The sequence below is a fragment of the Chelonoidis abingdonii genome, chromosome 10, assembly GCF_003597395.2.
Source record: "Chelonoidis abingdonii isolate Lonesome George chromosome 10, CheloAbing_2.0, whole genome shotgun sequence".
NCBI lineage: Eukaryota > Metazoa > Chordata > Testudines > Testudinidae > Chelonoidis > Chelonoidis abingdonii.
The window spans coordinates 14,631,356-14,649,472 of record NC_133778.1 but is presented as its reverse complement, the minus strand read 5'-3'; the positions used below and the strand labels follow the sequence as shown (position 1 = coordinate 14,649,472).

General features: G+C 42.2%; 1 protein-coding gene across 3 annotated transcripts in view; it reads right to left on the bottom strand.

Moving 5' to 3' along the window:
* The window catches only part of KANSL1L (KAT8 regulatory NSL complex subunit 1 like), a 119,657-nt gene extending 102,573 nt beyond the window's left edge, over nt 1-17,084 (bottom strand). The window contains exons 1-3 of one of the 3 annotated variants that reach the window (XR_012656622.1): nt 17,034-17,084; nt 15,976-16,115; nt 8,442-9,574 (exon numbers count right to left, since the gene is read on the bottom strand). Coding sequence is in view for 2 of the 3 variants with exons in the window: in XM_075069953.1 (XP_074926054.1) it covers nt 8,442-9,574; nt 10,189-10,245 (1,190 nt within the window). In the remaining variant the exon portion in view is untranslated. Of the gene's footprint in view, nt 1-8,441; nt 9,575-10,188; nt 10,298-15,975; nt 16,116-17,033 lie in introns of those variants that run through there. The other 2 variants (XM_075069952.1, XM_075069953.1) reach the window with 2 other exon arrangements.
* Between the last annotated feature and the right edge of the window lie 1,033 nt (nt 17,085-18,117).

Genomic DNA, 18,117 nt, shown 5'->3' with positions numbered 1-18,117 from the left:
CAATAAACTAAGGTAATGTCCTGACAAAGCAGCAGATTCCCATTCAAAGACAAAATTACAGTAAATCTGCTTCTTAGTCAGGCTTGGAATTCCTGAGAAGTAGCAAGGTGTAAAAAGAATAGGAGTACTTGTGGCACCTTAGAGACTAACAAGAATCTCTTCCATTGGAAGGGAAAAGAGAAATGTCCCTCGTGACAAAGAGCCCACGCCTGCGGGCGAGGGAGGGAAGAATTATGTAAGAACCTGAGGGAGGTGGAGAAGGACTGCAAGGGCTTGTCTACACTGGCAATTTACAGCGCTACAACTTTCTTGCTCAGGGGTGTGAAAAAACACCCCCTCAAGTGCAGCAAGTTTCAGCGCCATAAAGCGCCAGTATAGACAATGCTGGGAGCTACGCCCCTCACTGAAGTGGTTTTTAGGTGGCTCTCTCCCAGCACTGCGCCACAACCACACAAGGCACGTTAAAGCGCTGCCACGGCAGCACTTTAACATTGCCAGTGTAGACTAGCCCTATGTCTGAAAGAAGCATCGGACAAAAGAAAGCATATTAATTTTGTCATGTTTCTTGAATGAGCATATAGACACACTCATGTAGCTGCCCAGCAAATTTAATCAGCAAAGGCTTTGTGACTCTCCATCAATAAGTAGATGTACCACTAGTGGAATAAACAGCTATCCTTTCAGAGAATCTCAGGCCATGGCTACACTGGCGCTTTACAGCATTGCAACTTTCGCGCTCAGGGGTGTGAAAAAAACACCCCCGAGCGCTGCAAGATACAGCGCTGTAAAGCCTCAGTGTAAACAGTGCCGCAGCACTGGGAGCGTGGCTCCCAGGGCTGCAAGCTACACCCGTAGAGGATGTGGAGTACGGGCAGCACTGGGAGAGCTCTCTCCCAGCGCTGGCGCTGCGACCACACTCGGCAGCGCTTTGAAGTTTCAAGCGTAGTCATACCCTCAGTTAAGTATCTTGTAATCTTGGAAGGTTACAAATTTAATCCACCTAAAGAGAGGATTTTGATGCTTTGCACCTCGTTCCAGTTTCCCTCGTAACACCACTCCAGCACCAGACTTCCTCTGTAGTATACTTCTATGCAATGAGAACGTTACCCTTCTAATCACATCACACAAGACATGGAATGAAGCACTGGGCTACAACTGGAGAGAAAGGATACATGTCACACACAGCAAAGACTTGCACTGCTGAGAAACTCAAGCCCAGACCTTTTTGAAAACCATTTTGAGAGGAGTCTAGAATCTCTTTTGTGGACAATCTGAGGATGACATCTTCCTCCTTGTGTACAAGGAACACCAAGTCCTCTAAACTCAGGCCTTGGCTACACTGGTGCTTTACAGCGCTGCAACTTTCTCGCTCAGAGGTGTGAAAAAAACACCCCCCTGACCGCTGCAAGATACAGCGCTGTAAAGCGCCAGTGTAAACAGCGCCGCAGCGCTGCAAGCTACACCCGTAGAGGATGTGGAGTACGTGCAGCGCTGGGAGAGCTTTCTCCCAGCGCTGGTGCTGCAACCACACTCGCACTTCAAAGCGCTGCTGCGGCAGCGCTTTGAAGTTTCAAGTGTAGCCATACACTCAGTTGATGAAATCTTTTGCGGATATGAGAAGGAAGTCAATTACTGTTTATATCATCAGGTGGTTGATGATTAGCTGGAGATTGTTAAGGAGAGCACTTACCATTAAACACAGTGTCATTTGAGCTTACCATCTTGACAGGCTTAAGAACGTAGATTGGAACATGATTATGCTCTATCTTCCTTGAAATATATGGAGCATAAGTAGTTTTTGGGAACTATTTCTTGGATTGCAAGTGTTGAAGTTGCCCTTCTGAAATTAATTTTATACTCAGAAAGGTTGAGGATGGCTAGATCCAGAATCACAGGAACAATTCCAGATTCTTTTATCATCATGAAGAACCTGAAGCTGAAACCAGAGTCCAGCTCCGTTGATGAGACAGATTATTGTTCTGGTGTTAGGGAGACTTGCTTTACAATCCACTAATGTTTGTCTTTTCACATCAGCTTGAGACACAGGATGAAAGCAAAAATCAGTTTCCTTGTGTAATTTTTTTAATTTTCATAGTGCGGTCACTGACTGGTATGGACATTGCTCACAAGTTAGATATGTTAATTCCACTACAGTGAAGAAAGACGAAGCTTTGTTGCCATTATGTCCTCCCCAGAGCTCAGACTCGCTCTGCTGCAACACCACACTATGAGCTCAGGAGAGGACTATCAAAGTTGAAGCTACATTAATGGGCAGAAAACAACCCCACTATTGTAGATTACAGAATTAAAAGACTTAAGTTGCACAGCAGCTATAAACTTAGTTTTATTAAGGACCTTAACATATAGAGAAAATCTTTCCAGATCAATGGAGGCCCTCTATTATGAAGAATAAAAACTACAGATAAGAAAACCAGTGCTCTTCTCATACACAGCAATCACATTACTTATGGAAAGCTGTAAGAGCCAGTTCCTAGAGAGCTAAGAAATCTCAAATACAGAGCAACACAGCTCCATCTAGGACAGCAGTGTGAAACTGCACCCATATTCTTCACAGTGATATTATTAGGATACGATTATGACAGTTATGATATATTGTATGCACAATAAGTCATGTGAGATGTCATTGGAAAGGCTATGATTTGCTGAATATGATTAATCTTATTTGTATACATGTTGCATTTTTGTATCCGAAGTTATGAATAATGACTATATATTTATTTCACATGTAACTATTCCTGGGCAAGGCCCACTAGGCAAAAGGCTCTCAGTCTAGATGGCTGGTTCGGAAGGCCCATTGAAGTTAATGAGCCATTAGAGAGAACAATAGGCCTTAGGAGAAGCTTATTTCCCAGCTGGGGAGCCTCTGGGAGGACGCTACAGACTGCTTCCGAGTAATGGCTGTTATGACACTACAGGGACATGTGACCAGGTCACCTGGACTCCATCTTGGGATGTCAGTATTTTTCTACTGAATGGCGTGTGAACCAACCTTTGAAACAAAGGGGTCCTGCCATATGCAAAAGCTGTATAAGGGAGGGGAGTAACATCATTGTGGATCTTCACTGACTCCACACCCAAAGCGACTCTTGGAAACACAGGCTGAACTGGGGGAAGTGCTGGACCCAGGCTAAAGGGATTTTTAGCCTGTGAATGGAACACCTGGGGATTCCAAGCTGTAAGCAAGTGCAGCTTCCGCTTAAGGATTTGCAGCCTGCTTGTATCATCACTTTGGATATAAATAGCAGATTCTCATCCTATCTATGTAGTATATTAAGCTTAATTTGCTAGGTAATCTACTTTGATCTGTGTGCTATCCCTTGTAATCACTTAAAATCTATCCTTTGTAGTTAATAAACTTATTTTTGCTTTATCTAAAACCAGTGTGTGGGAATCATGACTCGGGGCAGAAAGCTGTTAAATATTCCTCTCCACATTGAGGGAGGGGGTGAATTTTATGAGCTTATACGGTACAGTTCCTTGTGCAGTGTAAAACAGTGTAATTTTAGGTTTACACTCCAGGGAGGGGGCATGTCTTAGGAACTGGGAGGTGCCCTACCTGGAACCTTCCCATGCAGGGGCTCGTCAGAGAATCTGCATGTAACTGCAGCTAGGTGTGTCCCAACCTGTATGTGTGCTGGTGAAACTAGAGGCTGGAACCTGGAGAGGGTTTGGCAGCTTGTCACAGCAGCACAGTATAAAAGGGAGCCCAGGCTGGTGGGTCAGGGGGGCTCAGTGGTACCCCAGTTCCAGGAGGCATCCCAGGGGGAACGTGTCACAAGAGGTTCTCAAACTTATTTGATCGTACGCCCCTTCTTTGTGTCTGTAGTAGTTTACGCCACCTCCTCCCATGCCACACAAGTACATACCGATCAAAACAAACAAACAAAACAAACAAACATGCAACTCTCACTAAGTATTAAAACCACTAAAGTATTGATTCAAACAGAGCCAACTATCCATTGCAATTAATGCAAAAAGCAAAACTGCAATTGTGGTCAATGCTTATAGTTAAATGTGCACACTGCGTCATAGCAAATGGATTAATGTACAGATGGCAACAACTTTGTATAATGCTATGCAAGCTTAACAGAAATCCACCAAAATGCACAGCACCATCTAGATGCATAGTGCCATCTGAGGACCTGATATGTCTGGAGGAATCAGCGTTGCTAGTTATTCATTGCTGTTAGTAAAATGTGCACCATCCTATTTTTCCCCCCTAAAGCTTCACATCCCCTCTCCCTCTCTTCAAGAATACATGCCACTCCTCCCCAAAGGGGCCTGTCCCCCCAGTTTGAGAACCTCTGATCTAGGAAAAACAAAATTGTATTTGCTTTAGTCTAGGACAGCCCAAAGGATCTAAAGCCATTTAAACGGAAGAGAAAATGGCAAATCTTAATGGTTGCACTGCAAGTCTCATTGCTTTCCACCACAGAGAGCTGAAGACTGAGAGAGGAAATTCACATATACTCCTGGGAATTTCACATGAAGTGTATTTTCAGTAACTGAAACTTGTTGGCCCTGCTTTTATGGCCATGTCAGTGCAGTTCACCAGACAGGTCTGCAGAAGGCAGACAACCTTGGGGGGAGATAGGAGAGGCTAAGGGAGGAATCTTGTATCTGCAAAAAGCTTAGGAAAGGTCAAAAAAGTCAGCAGTACTACGACTGGCATAACAGTGAATTCCCAAGATAGAGAAAGACAGATACATGACTAGTCTTCACTGTAGTGTTACTCGAATTATGAATTGAACAAATTTGACATCATCAGCTCAGGATTAAACAAAGACTGTGTATGGCTTGCCAACTACAAAAGCAGTTTCTCCTCCCTTGGTCTTCACACCTCAATTGCTAGAAAAAGGCCTCATCCTCCTTGACTGAGCTAACCTCGTTATCTCTAGCCTGCTTCTTGCTTGCATGTATACACCTGCCCCTGAAAATTTCCACCACATGCATCCGATGAAGTGGGCATTCACCCACGAAAGCTCATGCTCCAATATATCTCTTAGTCTAGAAGGTGCCACAGGACTCTTTGCTGCTTTTACAGATCCAGACTAACATGGCTACCCCTCCGATGCATGAATTGAGCTATTACCCCAACCTGACTCGCATCACACAAAAAGATCTCTAGCTCAAATTAAGTTTTGGTTTAAACTAGGTTCAATTACTCCTGGGGAAATTCTGTGCCACTGTGCATGCGCACATTTCATGTGCTGTGCATATTTTTAATTTTTTTTTGTTGTTGCAGAAAATAGCTTCTGCTGAAAAGTTGCTACAGTTCTGCCTTTTGCCCAGCAGAGGTCACTGTGGTGCTAGAACATAGCAGCCACTCCTAGCCAACCCCTACTATGATAGGGAATAGAAAGAACATGCCTTCTTCACCGCAACTGTCGGGGCAGGTCAGGAGATATGGAGAGTCAGACAGTATGGGGCTGCTGGGATGGGGGAGGTCAGACAGGGACTTATAAGGGCAGGTGGGGGAGGACAGACTGGGGCAAAGACACATGGAGATGAGGGAAGGGGGCTGGCTGAGGGGGTGCAGGGCCACAAGGGGACAGAGGGGAGTAAGGGTCTGATTAGGGTGGAGGGACACATGTCGACAAGGGCTGCAAGGATACATGAGATGCAGGGATAGGAGTAGATGTGCCTGACTGAACAGGAGAGGCTAGGGGTAGCCAACAACCCTTCAAGTTCATAGCCACGTTCCCTCCCAGCAATTACTTCCCTCTCCCTGATCTCCTCCATTACCCCTGATTCCTCCAAGCCTTTGCACAACTTCTGAGGGGTGTGGGAAATACCATTCTATACTATAGTTGAAATGAATAATTACTCAGAGTTCTGGATTAATATGCCTAAGAAGGAATCTAACTGTCAAAAACATTTCCTGAATCTTTTTTATTATCCATATTGTTACAGACATACTTGCTAACAGGTATTTTGAAATAAATTACCAAAATAATTGAAACTGTGTGATTATATTGTGTTATTTTGACAAATAAAACATGCTGAAATTTTAAAGTATGTGAATAATTTTTTATTTTTTGGCACAGAATCCCCCCAGGAATATTCAATTCCTTGCTCTGCCATGGACTTCTTGTGTGACCCAGTGCAAATCACTTAGCCTCCCTGCCCCTCAGTTCCCCCACCTATAAAATGTGGATTATAGCACTCGCCTACTTCACTGGGAAGTTGTGAGGATAAATATATTAGAGATTGTGAAATGTTTTGAGAGCTACTGAGGAAATGCTCTATATAAAAGAGAGAAATATCATTATTATTAAACTCTAGCTGGCTCATTAGGGTGTGAGTTGGAGCCTGAGTGCTGCTGATGCTGGAGCTAATAATGAAGTGGGGCTAAGCTATTCTGTACTGCTAATATAATCACCCTGTGCTGCTTCTGTGTTATTTTGCTGTGGGTGCTGCTCTCACTGGAGCTAAGCTAACTCAAGAGGAGTTAATCGGAGTGAAAACAAGCCTGACAGATAGCTGTGAATGCAGAACAAACTGAAGACAGAAAAGAGGAAATAAGAAGATGAAGGACTGTCAGGATTAGGAACTGGCCCATTCTTTTCAAGAAAAAAAACAAAAAAACCCCCAGCAGAATCTCACTCCAAGTCTTAGATTATTCCCTTCCCTTTGAAAATCAGAGTGTAAATTTGTCATCAGTATTCCCTGTTCAATTCACGTAATCATGAAATGAGAATCTCAGTGCAGCAGCATCCAAAAGTTCAAAAAGATCAGCTAAGAACACGTATGTTGATTCTTCTCCACTGGGAGGAGTTGATGTTGTTTTTCCATTTAAAAAACATATCAAAGGGAGCATAAAATGTAATCATCTTAAAGATTAGAGTGTGCAAACAGAAAAGTTAGTTGGCAATTCATTACATTTGGTTTGGTATTTAATACAGCACATACCATTTTCAAAACAGACAGAAACAAATTCAAATATACTTTGTATATTTTTCTCTCCCATCACCTTTCCAGACTCAAATAGTTTCACAGAAGGCAACAGTAACATGATATACATATTAAACACTATTATGTAACTACTGTACTATTTTACGGCTTTCATAACTGGAGCTAATAAATGTATAATAAAGGACACAGTCCTTTTCAGCAGGTGCTGAGATCCTATCCAATTTCAGATTAAACTTTCCTAGTTTTTACTGAACTTTCCTAGTTTTCTGTTTTCAGAACAGGGGACAAATATTTTAATATATTAACTTTAGGACTTAGAAAAAGAGTTAACACACTTCCTAATCAGAGACCATTACAAAGGACTGGAGACCCCACCAGCACATCCTATGAAAAGCCCAGTTCAAATCTCAGATGCTGGAAATGGGGAGGGTGATGGGATTCCTACCAAGTTGCTATCCCGAGACCATGCTAGCGCCTACAAATAGCAGTGTGGTTGTGGCAGCACGGAGAGCAAAACGGATATTTTTAGGTGCTAGTTGGAGCAGAACTAATGCACATATGTCTACCCATGCTGGGAATCACACTTCCAGCTGCTGTGTGGACATAACCCTGGATGCTGCAAGGTGGCAAAATGTCTATGCTATCTTAAACCCAGCCCCCATTTTTTCCACTTCTCCTCCCCTGAGAATAGTTTTAAGAGACAGAAGCAGGTATTCATAGATTTCCAAAGGCAGGGCAGCATGAAATTGAAATGATTCTTGTCAAATCGTTAGTTAACTGCAGTGAAAGTTATCAGTGTTATTGATCCAAAAGAATAAAATTAAATAGCTAGACTTTACAAAACATGACAAAATTTGCTCTCATTTACAGCATTGAATTCATTAAAGTTACTCTGGTGCAGTGCTTAATTACCATTTGTCAATGCTGTGCCTATTATATAAATAGGTATCACAGCAATGCAAAGTGTTGCCCTCTGCATGCTACAACCTAATCAAATAATTGTTCCCTTAACATTCAATTTATAGAACAGCAAATTGAGGGCTGGATCCTGCCAAGCTGTGCTTGCATTAACAGTCGAACTAAGTTCAGTAAGACTAATTGCTAAGTAAGGCTACTCCTTGCCTGAGGAGGTTGTGAAGGCTAGGACTATAACAGGGTTTAAAAGAGAACTAGATACATTCATGGAGGTTAAGTCCATTAATGGCTATTAGCCAGGATGGTAAGGAATGGTGTCTCTAACCTCTGTTTGTTAGAGGGTGGAGATAGATGGCAGGAGAGAGATCACTTGATCATTACTTGCTAGGTTCACTCCCTCTGGGGCACCTGGTATTGGCCACTGTCAGTAGACAGGGTACTGGGCTGGATGAACCTTTGGTCTGACCCAATATGGCCATTCTTATGTTCTTACATGCGAAAGAGCTTGTAGGTCCAGGCCCTTCAATTTCTGGGTTTGTAACAGCTGTTAAATAAATACATAAAAAGTCTAGCAATAGTTTAACACTTACGCTTCCACAGTTTTTCTGACAGTCTGTTCATCACAGTCTTCATCTGAGCTACTGCAAGTGGCATCAGAGTCCAGATCTTTCTCCACATGAGACAGCAGCCCTGTAGCAGAGTGTGCAAAACCCCAGATTTCACCAGGTTCAATGTTGAATCCATTCTGTGTTTCTTTATTTGAATTATTTTCCAAGTTAGTTATACTGTTTTCTGCCCTAATTTCAGTGCATCCAAGGGAGCTACTGTCCAAAAATCTGGTTGGATCATGAAAAACTTTCATTCTTTGGAGCTGATGTTTCACAAAGCATTTCAGTTGGTGATCACAGTGTTTGACAACATGCTTTGCCAGGAGTATCTGTAAACGTTTCTGAGCTCTTTTGGCTCGACTAAGCACAACTTGTTGCTTACTGACACACTGAAGTAAGTGAGCATTCAATTCCTCTTCTTTACTACTGGGGGTGCAGCTCACAATTGCTTTCAAAGGCTCATGCATAACTTGATGCAATAAATCCCTTTTTTGTGTCTCAGCATGTACTAGTAGACCTTTATCCAAAAAGCCATTCTTTTGATACCATTTACAGTTTGTAAACTGCATTTCTTCCACATTATTGGATTCAGTTACATTTGAATCCAACAGTCTCTGCATTTCTGCCAAACTCTGGGTCATGGTCTCCGATAAAGTTTCCCCTCTGACCTGCTCTTCAGGTTCTGAATTATTAATCTGACTGACCTGTGTGGTGGCACCATTATGTAGTAGATTTCTCATCTGGGAGCACTTGTGCTCTTCTGAATTCCTTTGCTTACTGTTTTTGTTTTTTATGTTTAATGGAGAGTTTGTGCTCATTAATAAGACAGATTGATAATGTCTGGAAGACTGTGGAGAACCAAAATGTTTTACACTGAAGATATCATTACTGAGGTTGGGCTCTGTAGTGGGAAACCCCAAGACTGAGCAAGTAATCTGTGTGATGGAATCCTCCTTTATTGTCTCTTCGACTGCTCTGGAATTTTCCATGCACAAAGTTGTATCAGACCCCATAGCTCTAGAGGACAAAGGTGACAAGTAGATACCATGACCTTTTGTTGCTGCCTCTCTGAGGGCTGGTGTCATTATAGCTATTGTAGGTAGTTTACAGCAAACCTGAAAATAACAGGGGATATATAAATTGTCTAATTTTTAATTACAATATACAAATAAAAGACCATTCCATATACTTTTTTTTATAATTCTTTTAAAATCACTTTAAATCTACCCAACTAATACAAATTCATCTGACTGACAGGGCCTGACTAGATTCCCTCAAGAGCCAAACAAGATCAGTTTTTCAGTATCAGGCAGGGCATGTTTCTAATGCAATAAAAGGCTTCCCCTTCCAGCAGAAGTTCTTCACTGCAGGCACCTTCCCAAGTGGCCAGCTCCTTAGGTTCACAGGAGCAGGGCTTCTTTGTTGTGCAGATTAGGAGGAGTCAATCTATAGTCAGCTTGAGGTCTTGGGCAAGCTGAGACAAGACAGTGGCAGGGAGGTTAAAAAAAACCATGGGAAACAATAGGGTTGTTGACGAGGTGACTGTAAGGCAGTGCTCCTAGTTTATTCCCTTCTTTTAGGAGTTCCATTGGATGGATGCCTTCTCCACTAGCCTCCCTCTACTGTCTTCAGTTTCATTGGCCTTCACAGCCATTGCCTAGCTCACTTCTCCTCAAGTCTTGGGTCTTGTCACATAATTTAAGGCTGAAGGGCCACATAATTATCTCACCATTCCTTTGTGCTCCCTCCCATCTATTTGTTGTCTCCACCTGTTGTCTTTCTTCATATATGGTGTTGTACACTGACTTGCATATTGAGACCCTGTTCAGGGGGCCCTTGGTGCTACCACCATAGGAATAAATAAATAAATATTAAAATATAAGCTTTAGCTCTGGAGAATGAGATATTCTGTTGTCTACAGCTACTGTTAGTCCACTATAACCAGTGCCCTCCCCTGAGGAGGGTGCCTATAAATCCTGGCTGGGGCACAACAGAATGCCTGTTACAAGGGGCCTCCTGGGAGATGCACTGAATCAGAATTCAGGCTGTGATTTGGGCCCTGAATCTCCAGACTTGTCAACATTTTTAATGAAGGGCTGAGATGTGATTTCTCTACATTCTTCTTTTAGAACTACAACATTAAAATGTTTAAAAGTAATTAGTTTTACACCATTAAGTCTATCATAACAAAGCTTTTGTCAGACATAGCCTTATTCTGAGGGCTTGGAGGATTAGTTTTTTTAACTCCTTTTCCCTGACAGGTACGTGAAATAACTGTGGTAAGTGGAAAAGATGTAAATGGAGGTGCTAAAAGTTAAAGAAGGGGCAGGAGTCAGGATACCTACAGAGTTTACAAACCCCAAAGGGAGTCCCCACATTAGACCTTCTTTCAGCTCTGAGGAGAAGATTTCTTAAAAGGACATGGTCAACTTGAAATCTAGTCTATTTTATACAGCAAGTTTAAAGCAGTTTCAGCTACTATACCTTCCCCTGAATCCAGAACCTGCCGATTTGTGCAGTTCTATAATTACATCTTCCTTTTCTAAATAAAATATCCTTCTCCACTGCTATGAAATACCCATATAAAACAGAAGGGAAACGGACTACACACAAAAAGCAATCACACACACAAAGTAAACAAACTGAAAACACAAAAACAAATTTCATATATGCCTATATACTCTAAGGTACTATTTGGAACAATATAGTACAAAATTTTCCACACAGAAATGTGATGTTTGAAACTGATCATGTCCCTTTAAACAACACATCCTTCCAGCTGAGCTGCAAACTCCCTAAATTCCAACAAATACAATTCAAAATTTTTCATAGGTTTGGGAAAAAACACTGAAAACTCAAACTAATCCATCAAGGGTAACCAAAGTAGCGGAAGGCAATACTCCTGATGGAGAACAACAACAAAAAACAAAACAAAAAACCCACACAGATTTGGAGTTCCTGAAGCAAGCTGCTTGAGTTACAATGTGGTTAAAAATAGTAGAAAATCTTTTTCAAAGGGGAAAACGCCTGATTTTTCAAACTGTCAAAGCTGATTGACACCAATAACCCTTCCACATGTTACAAAACGTATAATATGATAGTCTGCCACAGCAGAAAATATTCAGGTTATTTGTTTTGTTTTTGTGCAGTCAGAATTATAAACCAGTATACTTCCAACCTTAACTATGGAGAGTTTAGTATCTCTCCACAACATGCACTGAAAACAAAGACAGCCTTGTCAGTGATATAGGACTGAAACAAAGCATCTTCCACAAGACTAAACAGTCTTCATTAAAACTGTCCTGAGCTCCACAAAAACTGCCCATTTTTCCTTTTGACAAGTTTGGGGTATTTTGTTGCATTCTGGCATCAAGTATTAAAAATAATTTCACTCCTCCCTCATTGGAAGCAAACTGCTATGGCCAAGCCCTTTGCTTCTCACAAAGAAGCAAGGACTGTAATATGATGTTTATGAAAAGGCTGAAATCTTACACTGGAAAGAGCTTTCTTGTCAAAGGTAATACTTTGTGAAGATATTTTTCCATTGTCTAATACTTTAGGTTTCCAAACTAGAGCAATAAAAATTTTACTAGACTAGCAAATAAGTTACTTTTAATTATTTGAAGTTCAACTTTCATTTAACTGTTGGTTTTTGACATTGAGAATCTGATATAAAAAATGTGAAAAGAAAGGAGTGGGAGAAAAATTTTGTTTAAAGAAACAAAAAGTACGGTATATGCACAGTAGCACAACTAGTGTTTAAAGTGACTATGTTTATCCTCATTGGAGCCTTAATTACACAGTGAGATGTAGCCAGGAATTTCAGTTTTGTACACAGCGTAAGTGCTCCGTTTGAGCCACACCCTTGCACCTACTATAAACACACGCAAAATAATCTTTTAAAAAACTAATTATATGATCACTAATATTCTCCAATCCCCCTAAAAGTTACTGTTCTTCAATTCCTCCACACCCCACCAAATCCTACTTATTTTCAACTCTTCTCTCACTTTTGTCTTATTTTCTCATTTTCTTTCCCCATCTTTTCCTTATTCCTTTACTTTTCTAATCCATTCCTGACCTCCCTCTTTGAGATTCCCTAGGCTTTCTATTTTCAAATGTGTTTAAAGGGATGCATTCAAAACGTAAGTAAAATGTCATTTTGTTTACTAACACCATCTTGGATTATTAAAAATAAAGAACTTTTAAAATCTATTTACTTTTACATGTGGAAGATACTGGTTTATTTTGGGTATTTTTCTCAGAAGAAGCAATATAAGCAAACTGGTCCGTTTCACTTTTGTTTATAGCTACTTTCACTTTCTGATTCTCATGAACTTGCATAGTTCCACATGAGACTTTTGTTCCACATTTCAGGAAAACCTTCAAATAGAAATATTTTACAGACTTTTTTTTAAAATGAAAAAAATTTTCTATTCACAATGGAGTCCTGTAAACCCCATCTGTGCACTCCTACCCTTCCTCCCACATTTTGAAATCAAATTCTAAATTTTTAGACTCAAATTAGCCTGCTTAAAGGGACACTATCAACTTGACAACTTCTTTTCTCTCCTTTGTACCTACCTTATTTACCAGTAACAGTTCAAGTTATTATAACAAAGATTAAAGAAAAAATATTTTCAATTTACTTTTTGAATTGGGACTATTTAATGTATAGAAACTTACACTGTTTCTTCTACATGAGTTTGCATTTTAAAAAAATCAGAAGGCATTTAAAATAATAGGAAAATGAGACTGTAAAAACAAAAATGTGCAGGATAGGGCCTGGTGTAATATCCAAACCCATATTTAATACAATGTGGGAAATGAACAGAATTCAAGTTGATAGCGTCCCTAAGACTTTTGCCAAAAATCATAATTCAAGCACTAGCTGCTTAATCACTGGGACTCCTTGCAGGAGTAGGGGTTTGCAGAAACCATGACTGAAGTGATGCTGGCCCCAACAGGATGTCCTGATTAAAGTTACAAAGGACAAGAGAAGTCCACACTTAAACCACATGGGACTCTACACTGACCTAAAAGAAAAGGTATAATCCTGGCCGGCAGCTTTTGTTTTTTGTTCAGAAGCAGCACAATTAATTATATGAATACGTAAACATTTTACTATTTTGTTTTATTAGTAACTCTGAAAAACAGGGCAAAGTGGGGAGTCTCTGTGTTTCAACAGCTCTTACTGTGGTCAGTACTATACAGGGGAGCTGTGAACTCAAGCATTAAGTTCTCTCCAGCAGTTCTAAATCAAAAAATTATTCATCTTTGAAAAACATACACCTACAGTGGTCTCTCTGTGAACACAAAGGGAACTCAATTTACAACAGACCACCCACACTGTTTTAATTACACAAAACATCAAAAAGGACATACTTCAACTGGACCTCATTACTATTCATTTATGATAAATCCATAACTCATTAAAAGCCCTGAATGGAGAAGATTTTTCCTCTTGTTTCTCAATGATACTGAATCCAGGAGCACGTGTTATTCCAATTTTTCAACATGTATCACCCCTTTTTTCAACCCCAATTTTTCAACATGTATCAGTTAGTTCAGATGTTCTAATATTTAATATCCTACTATTTAATATAATAGATTTTTTTAAATCTATCATGCTAAAATTAGGGGATATTTTGTATTAAATGGATCACTCAAGGCTCAGCATGTTGTACATATGTCTCTAATGTAAATATTTTATTTACTTCTAAGTACATTACAAGCTCCATAAAAAAACTGTATGTGATTATTTCAATTATCCCTTTGAATCAGTCAGCCTCTGAAGAGGTTCCATAAAATGTTTTTTAAACAAGACCAACTTAGTGCTTATTCTCTTTTTAACATGTGAAGACTTTATACTTGCAATTCTATTAACATCTATAGGAGTTCCCAATGCGGACCAATGGGATGAATGAGCCTTTAGGATGAACAGATCACTCTTCTATGTTTATGAGCTTGCTCTCTCAGTGACATTATACATTTTCCAGTTTTATTGTTCAAGAAGTTTCTTGGAAGTTTTTTGGTCAATATCTGGTCCTTTTAATAGGAAGCAGAATCTAATGATTAGACCAGGGGACTATTTCTGACTCCCCATATGACCGCAGACAAGTTACATACCTACATAGGTAACTGAATGTTCCTCACTGTAGTAACTAAGTGCTTTACACTCACTAATGGATTTTACCCTTAAAACACCACTGTGAGATTGGGAAGCATCATTCCTGTTTTATAGAGGAAGAACTGAGCCACAGGGTAGATTAAATGACTTGCTCAAGGTCACATAAGACATCTGCAAGGATTCTTGAGTCAGACTCCAGTGCTCTATCCACTGTTTTAGATTACCCCACTCCCCCTCAAAAATGATCTGTGATTCTGGGTACATAACTTGTGATAGCCTGGGCCTGATTTTGAGATGTGCTGAGTACCCTAACCTCCAGATCAAGGCAATGGAATCTGATAATTAGGCTCAAAAGGGCCATCAAAAAAACAACAACAAAGGCTCCTTTTGAAAATGTGGACCCAAACTTTGTGTTTCCATTTTCCCAACCGGAAAACTAATGCACTGCAACAATGTCTACCTTCTTCATTGTACTGTTGGGAGACTTGAAGTATCATGCACATCTAGTATGCTATATAATAATTAATATTTATAGATCACTTTGAGTTCCTTGACTGGAAAGACCTATACAAGGACAATGTATTAATACCTCATCCAAGGCCTTGACAGAAACTGCAGTAAAACAGTTAAGCAAAGAACAATATTCATGGCAGGAGGGGAGAAATCACAGAGGAAAGCAGAATAGCACAGAGAGACCACTGGAAACTACGAAGTGCAACTTCTTCTAAGATCCACACAAACTAAAAGCGAAACTGGCTCTGTATATATGCAGATTCAATGTTTTTCTTGTATAATCAAAGTAATAAGAAATGCACAAAGCAAACAGACTAAAAAGAGGAAAAAAAATCTACTTTATTTCAGTTAATCTTAGGTATTATCTGTTAACTATACTAGATAAGATTTTTCAGACAAGTGTGATTTTTCAGTATAGTATCTATCCCTCTAAGGAAGGAGTACATCATCCTTCTCTATAATTTTCCTAAACTGTTATTTTTAATTTATACTCCCCCACCTAGTCTAAAATAAATTTTCTTTTATCTGACTGTATCCAACTCTAGCCAATATCTGAGAGTTCATGTTTTAACTAACATTTTCCTAATAGAAAAAATTGGAATTTTGTAATGTTGAACAGTTTTATTTTTATCTCATCTGTAAATTCCAGCATTTAGGAACATAGGGAAAGAGCAAATTTAGCCCTTCAAGGCATTTAGAGATTCAGCTCCCCTCTTCAAAAACACTTTTCTCGGTACAGTATCCCGCAAAGAACAAGTGACTCTTCTTCCACTCTCTCTGAATTACTCCACATTCGAATCCAAAACATATTTTGAGTTTTACAGACCAAATGGGGATACCACTGTTTTCAAGAAGGTACATTTAAACACATACCGTAATTGAATCAATCTGCATGTGTTTGTTTGTTTGTTTTGCCTAAGAAAAGCCAGCCACCAGCCAACGTGAGAAGCAGGTTTTTAATTTCCTTCGCGGTGGCGGGGCCCGTACTCCTCCACAGGGGCTCTGTCAGCAGGCTGCAATAGGTTTCCCATGGGGATAAAATGGCAAACAGTGAGAGAGTGTTCAGCGGCGACGGACAGGGCAGAGAACCAGACCCCCGCCCCCCCGGCTCCCAGCATTCAATCACGCCCCGACCTCCTCAGCGCATTTCCCCCACCGCTAGGTATTGGAGTTTCCTCCTCGTTTGCTACGTGCATTGCAACGCAGCAGCTCCAGGCCTCTCGTGGCTTCCCCCGCCCAGAGGAACCCCACTGCGCCCCCGCCTCCCTGCCCCCATCGCTCCCTTCAGGACGTGTGGAAGACGGCGGCAACCCCTGCGGGCGCGGAGCCCGGCCAGACACCGGGGCTGCGGGAGCCAACCCCTCCCCCGCCGCATCGCCGGCTGTTTGACGCCCCTCCCGGGGGCAGGCCACGACTCCCAGCTGGGGAAAGGGGAACGTAGCCACGCTCGGACTGTCTGTGCAAACCCGCCTGGCCCCGCCCCCTGCAGAGGAACAGGCCCCGCCCACCAGCGCGTACAGGCTCTTCTCATTGGCCCCGCGCAGGAACAGCCCCCACCCAGAAAAGTCCTTGGCCCCGCCCCGCCAGACCCTGACGGGAGAGAGGGGCGTGGCCTAGGCCCGGCAGGCGGGCCCCCGAGACAGCTCGAATACGCTCCACATTCCAGCTCCCAGGTCCAGGCCCCGCCCCCTCCCCTGAGCGCCAAAGCCCCGCCCCCGCCACTAGGCCCCGCCCCAACCCGCCTCTGCCTGCCCTCGCCCGCCCCTCCCGCCGTTTAACACTAAGCCTGGTCCCGGGGCGCGAGGGGGTGGCTCGGCCGCGGGAACCAACCGCCTCTCGGAGGAGCTGCCAAGAGGCCGGCTGGGGATCCGCCACCGCGGCCGTGCCCGCCTCAGCTCCCCACGCCTGCCCCGAGCCACACGCACACTTGCCTGCTCGGCGGCTCCGCGCTTCGACTCCTCCTCAGCGGCGGCGGCGCCGCCGCCCACCTCCAGCCGGCCTGCGCTCTCCTCAATCTGAGCCGCTGTTTAACAGTCAGCTCCCAACTAAAGGCGGCGGGCGGAGGCGGGGCCTCGGCCGGGGGGTAGAACCGGCCAATCCGCAGCGCGGTGGGTGGGGTTATGCAAAATAGGGGAGGGGGCGTGTCCTGCAGGCGGCGTGCGGAACGTCTGCGGAATGAGGGGGCTCCAGGATTCCATGCCTAGCTGTGCCCCTGAGCGCCCCCAGCCGCTGCGAAGGGATAATCCCAGCACGTGCAGCCACGGGGAGGGAGCCCACTTAGAAGCTCCTGGACCTAGGCTCACGTGCCACCCTTCCGCGCCCCCAGTAGTTGCAAGTTCCCTTGGAATCTCTCCTCACTTCATTCCTCCTACCACCCTCCAACATCTGCAAGAATCTTCTCTCTGTTTCTCTTCATTCCTGGAATAATAAAACGAGGGGGAGAGAAGAGGAGAGCAATAAATGTGCACCCCAGCATCTCTCTAGGAAAACTAGATTGTAGAGTGCCTGCAAGTGCAAATACAACTGCTAAGGTCTCCAAGTTCACTGAAGGATGCATTTGTATAGCCCAATCAACTTCCAGTAGATCTGCATTGCAAGGACATACACACTGTGACCAAGATGGAAATAATAGGTACTTGTTCATCCATTTGGTCAAGTTTTTGGTCCATCACCTTTATTTCTGAATGAATTTAGCACTTCTAGAATTTAATTAATGTAATGGTTGTGACTGACAGCCCTAGAAACAGAAATCTGTTAATCCAAACACTAAGTTTAGCACAAACAGAGATAAGCTTTTCTTACTGCCCCAATGTTTTTCAATTCTAATATACTTTAGAGGTGAACTTGTCATATGGGTTGATCAGTTTCCATTAAGTTCCTGGCTTCTCTTGCTGAAAATGCCAGTAAAATGCTGAAAATGGCAATGTCCCTTTAAACCATATTACAGAAACCATAATGCTACTACAGCTTATTTCTAAAAGATAACATCTGTAAAGTGCACAGTAGTCAAATCAC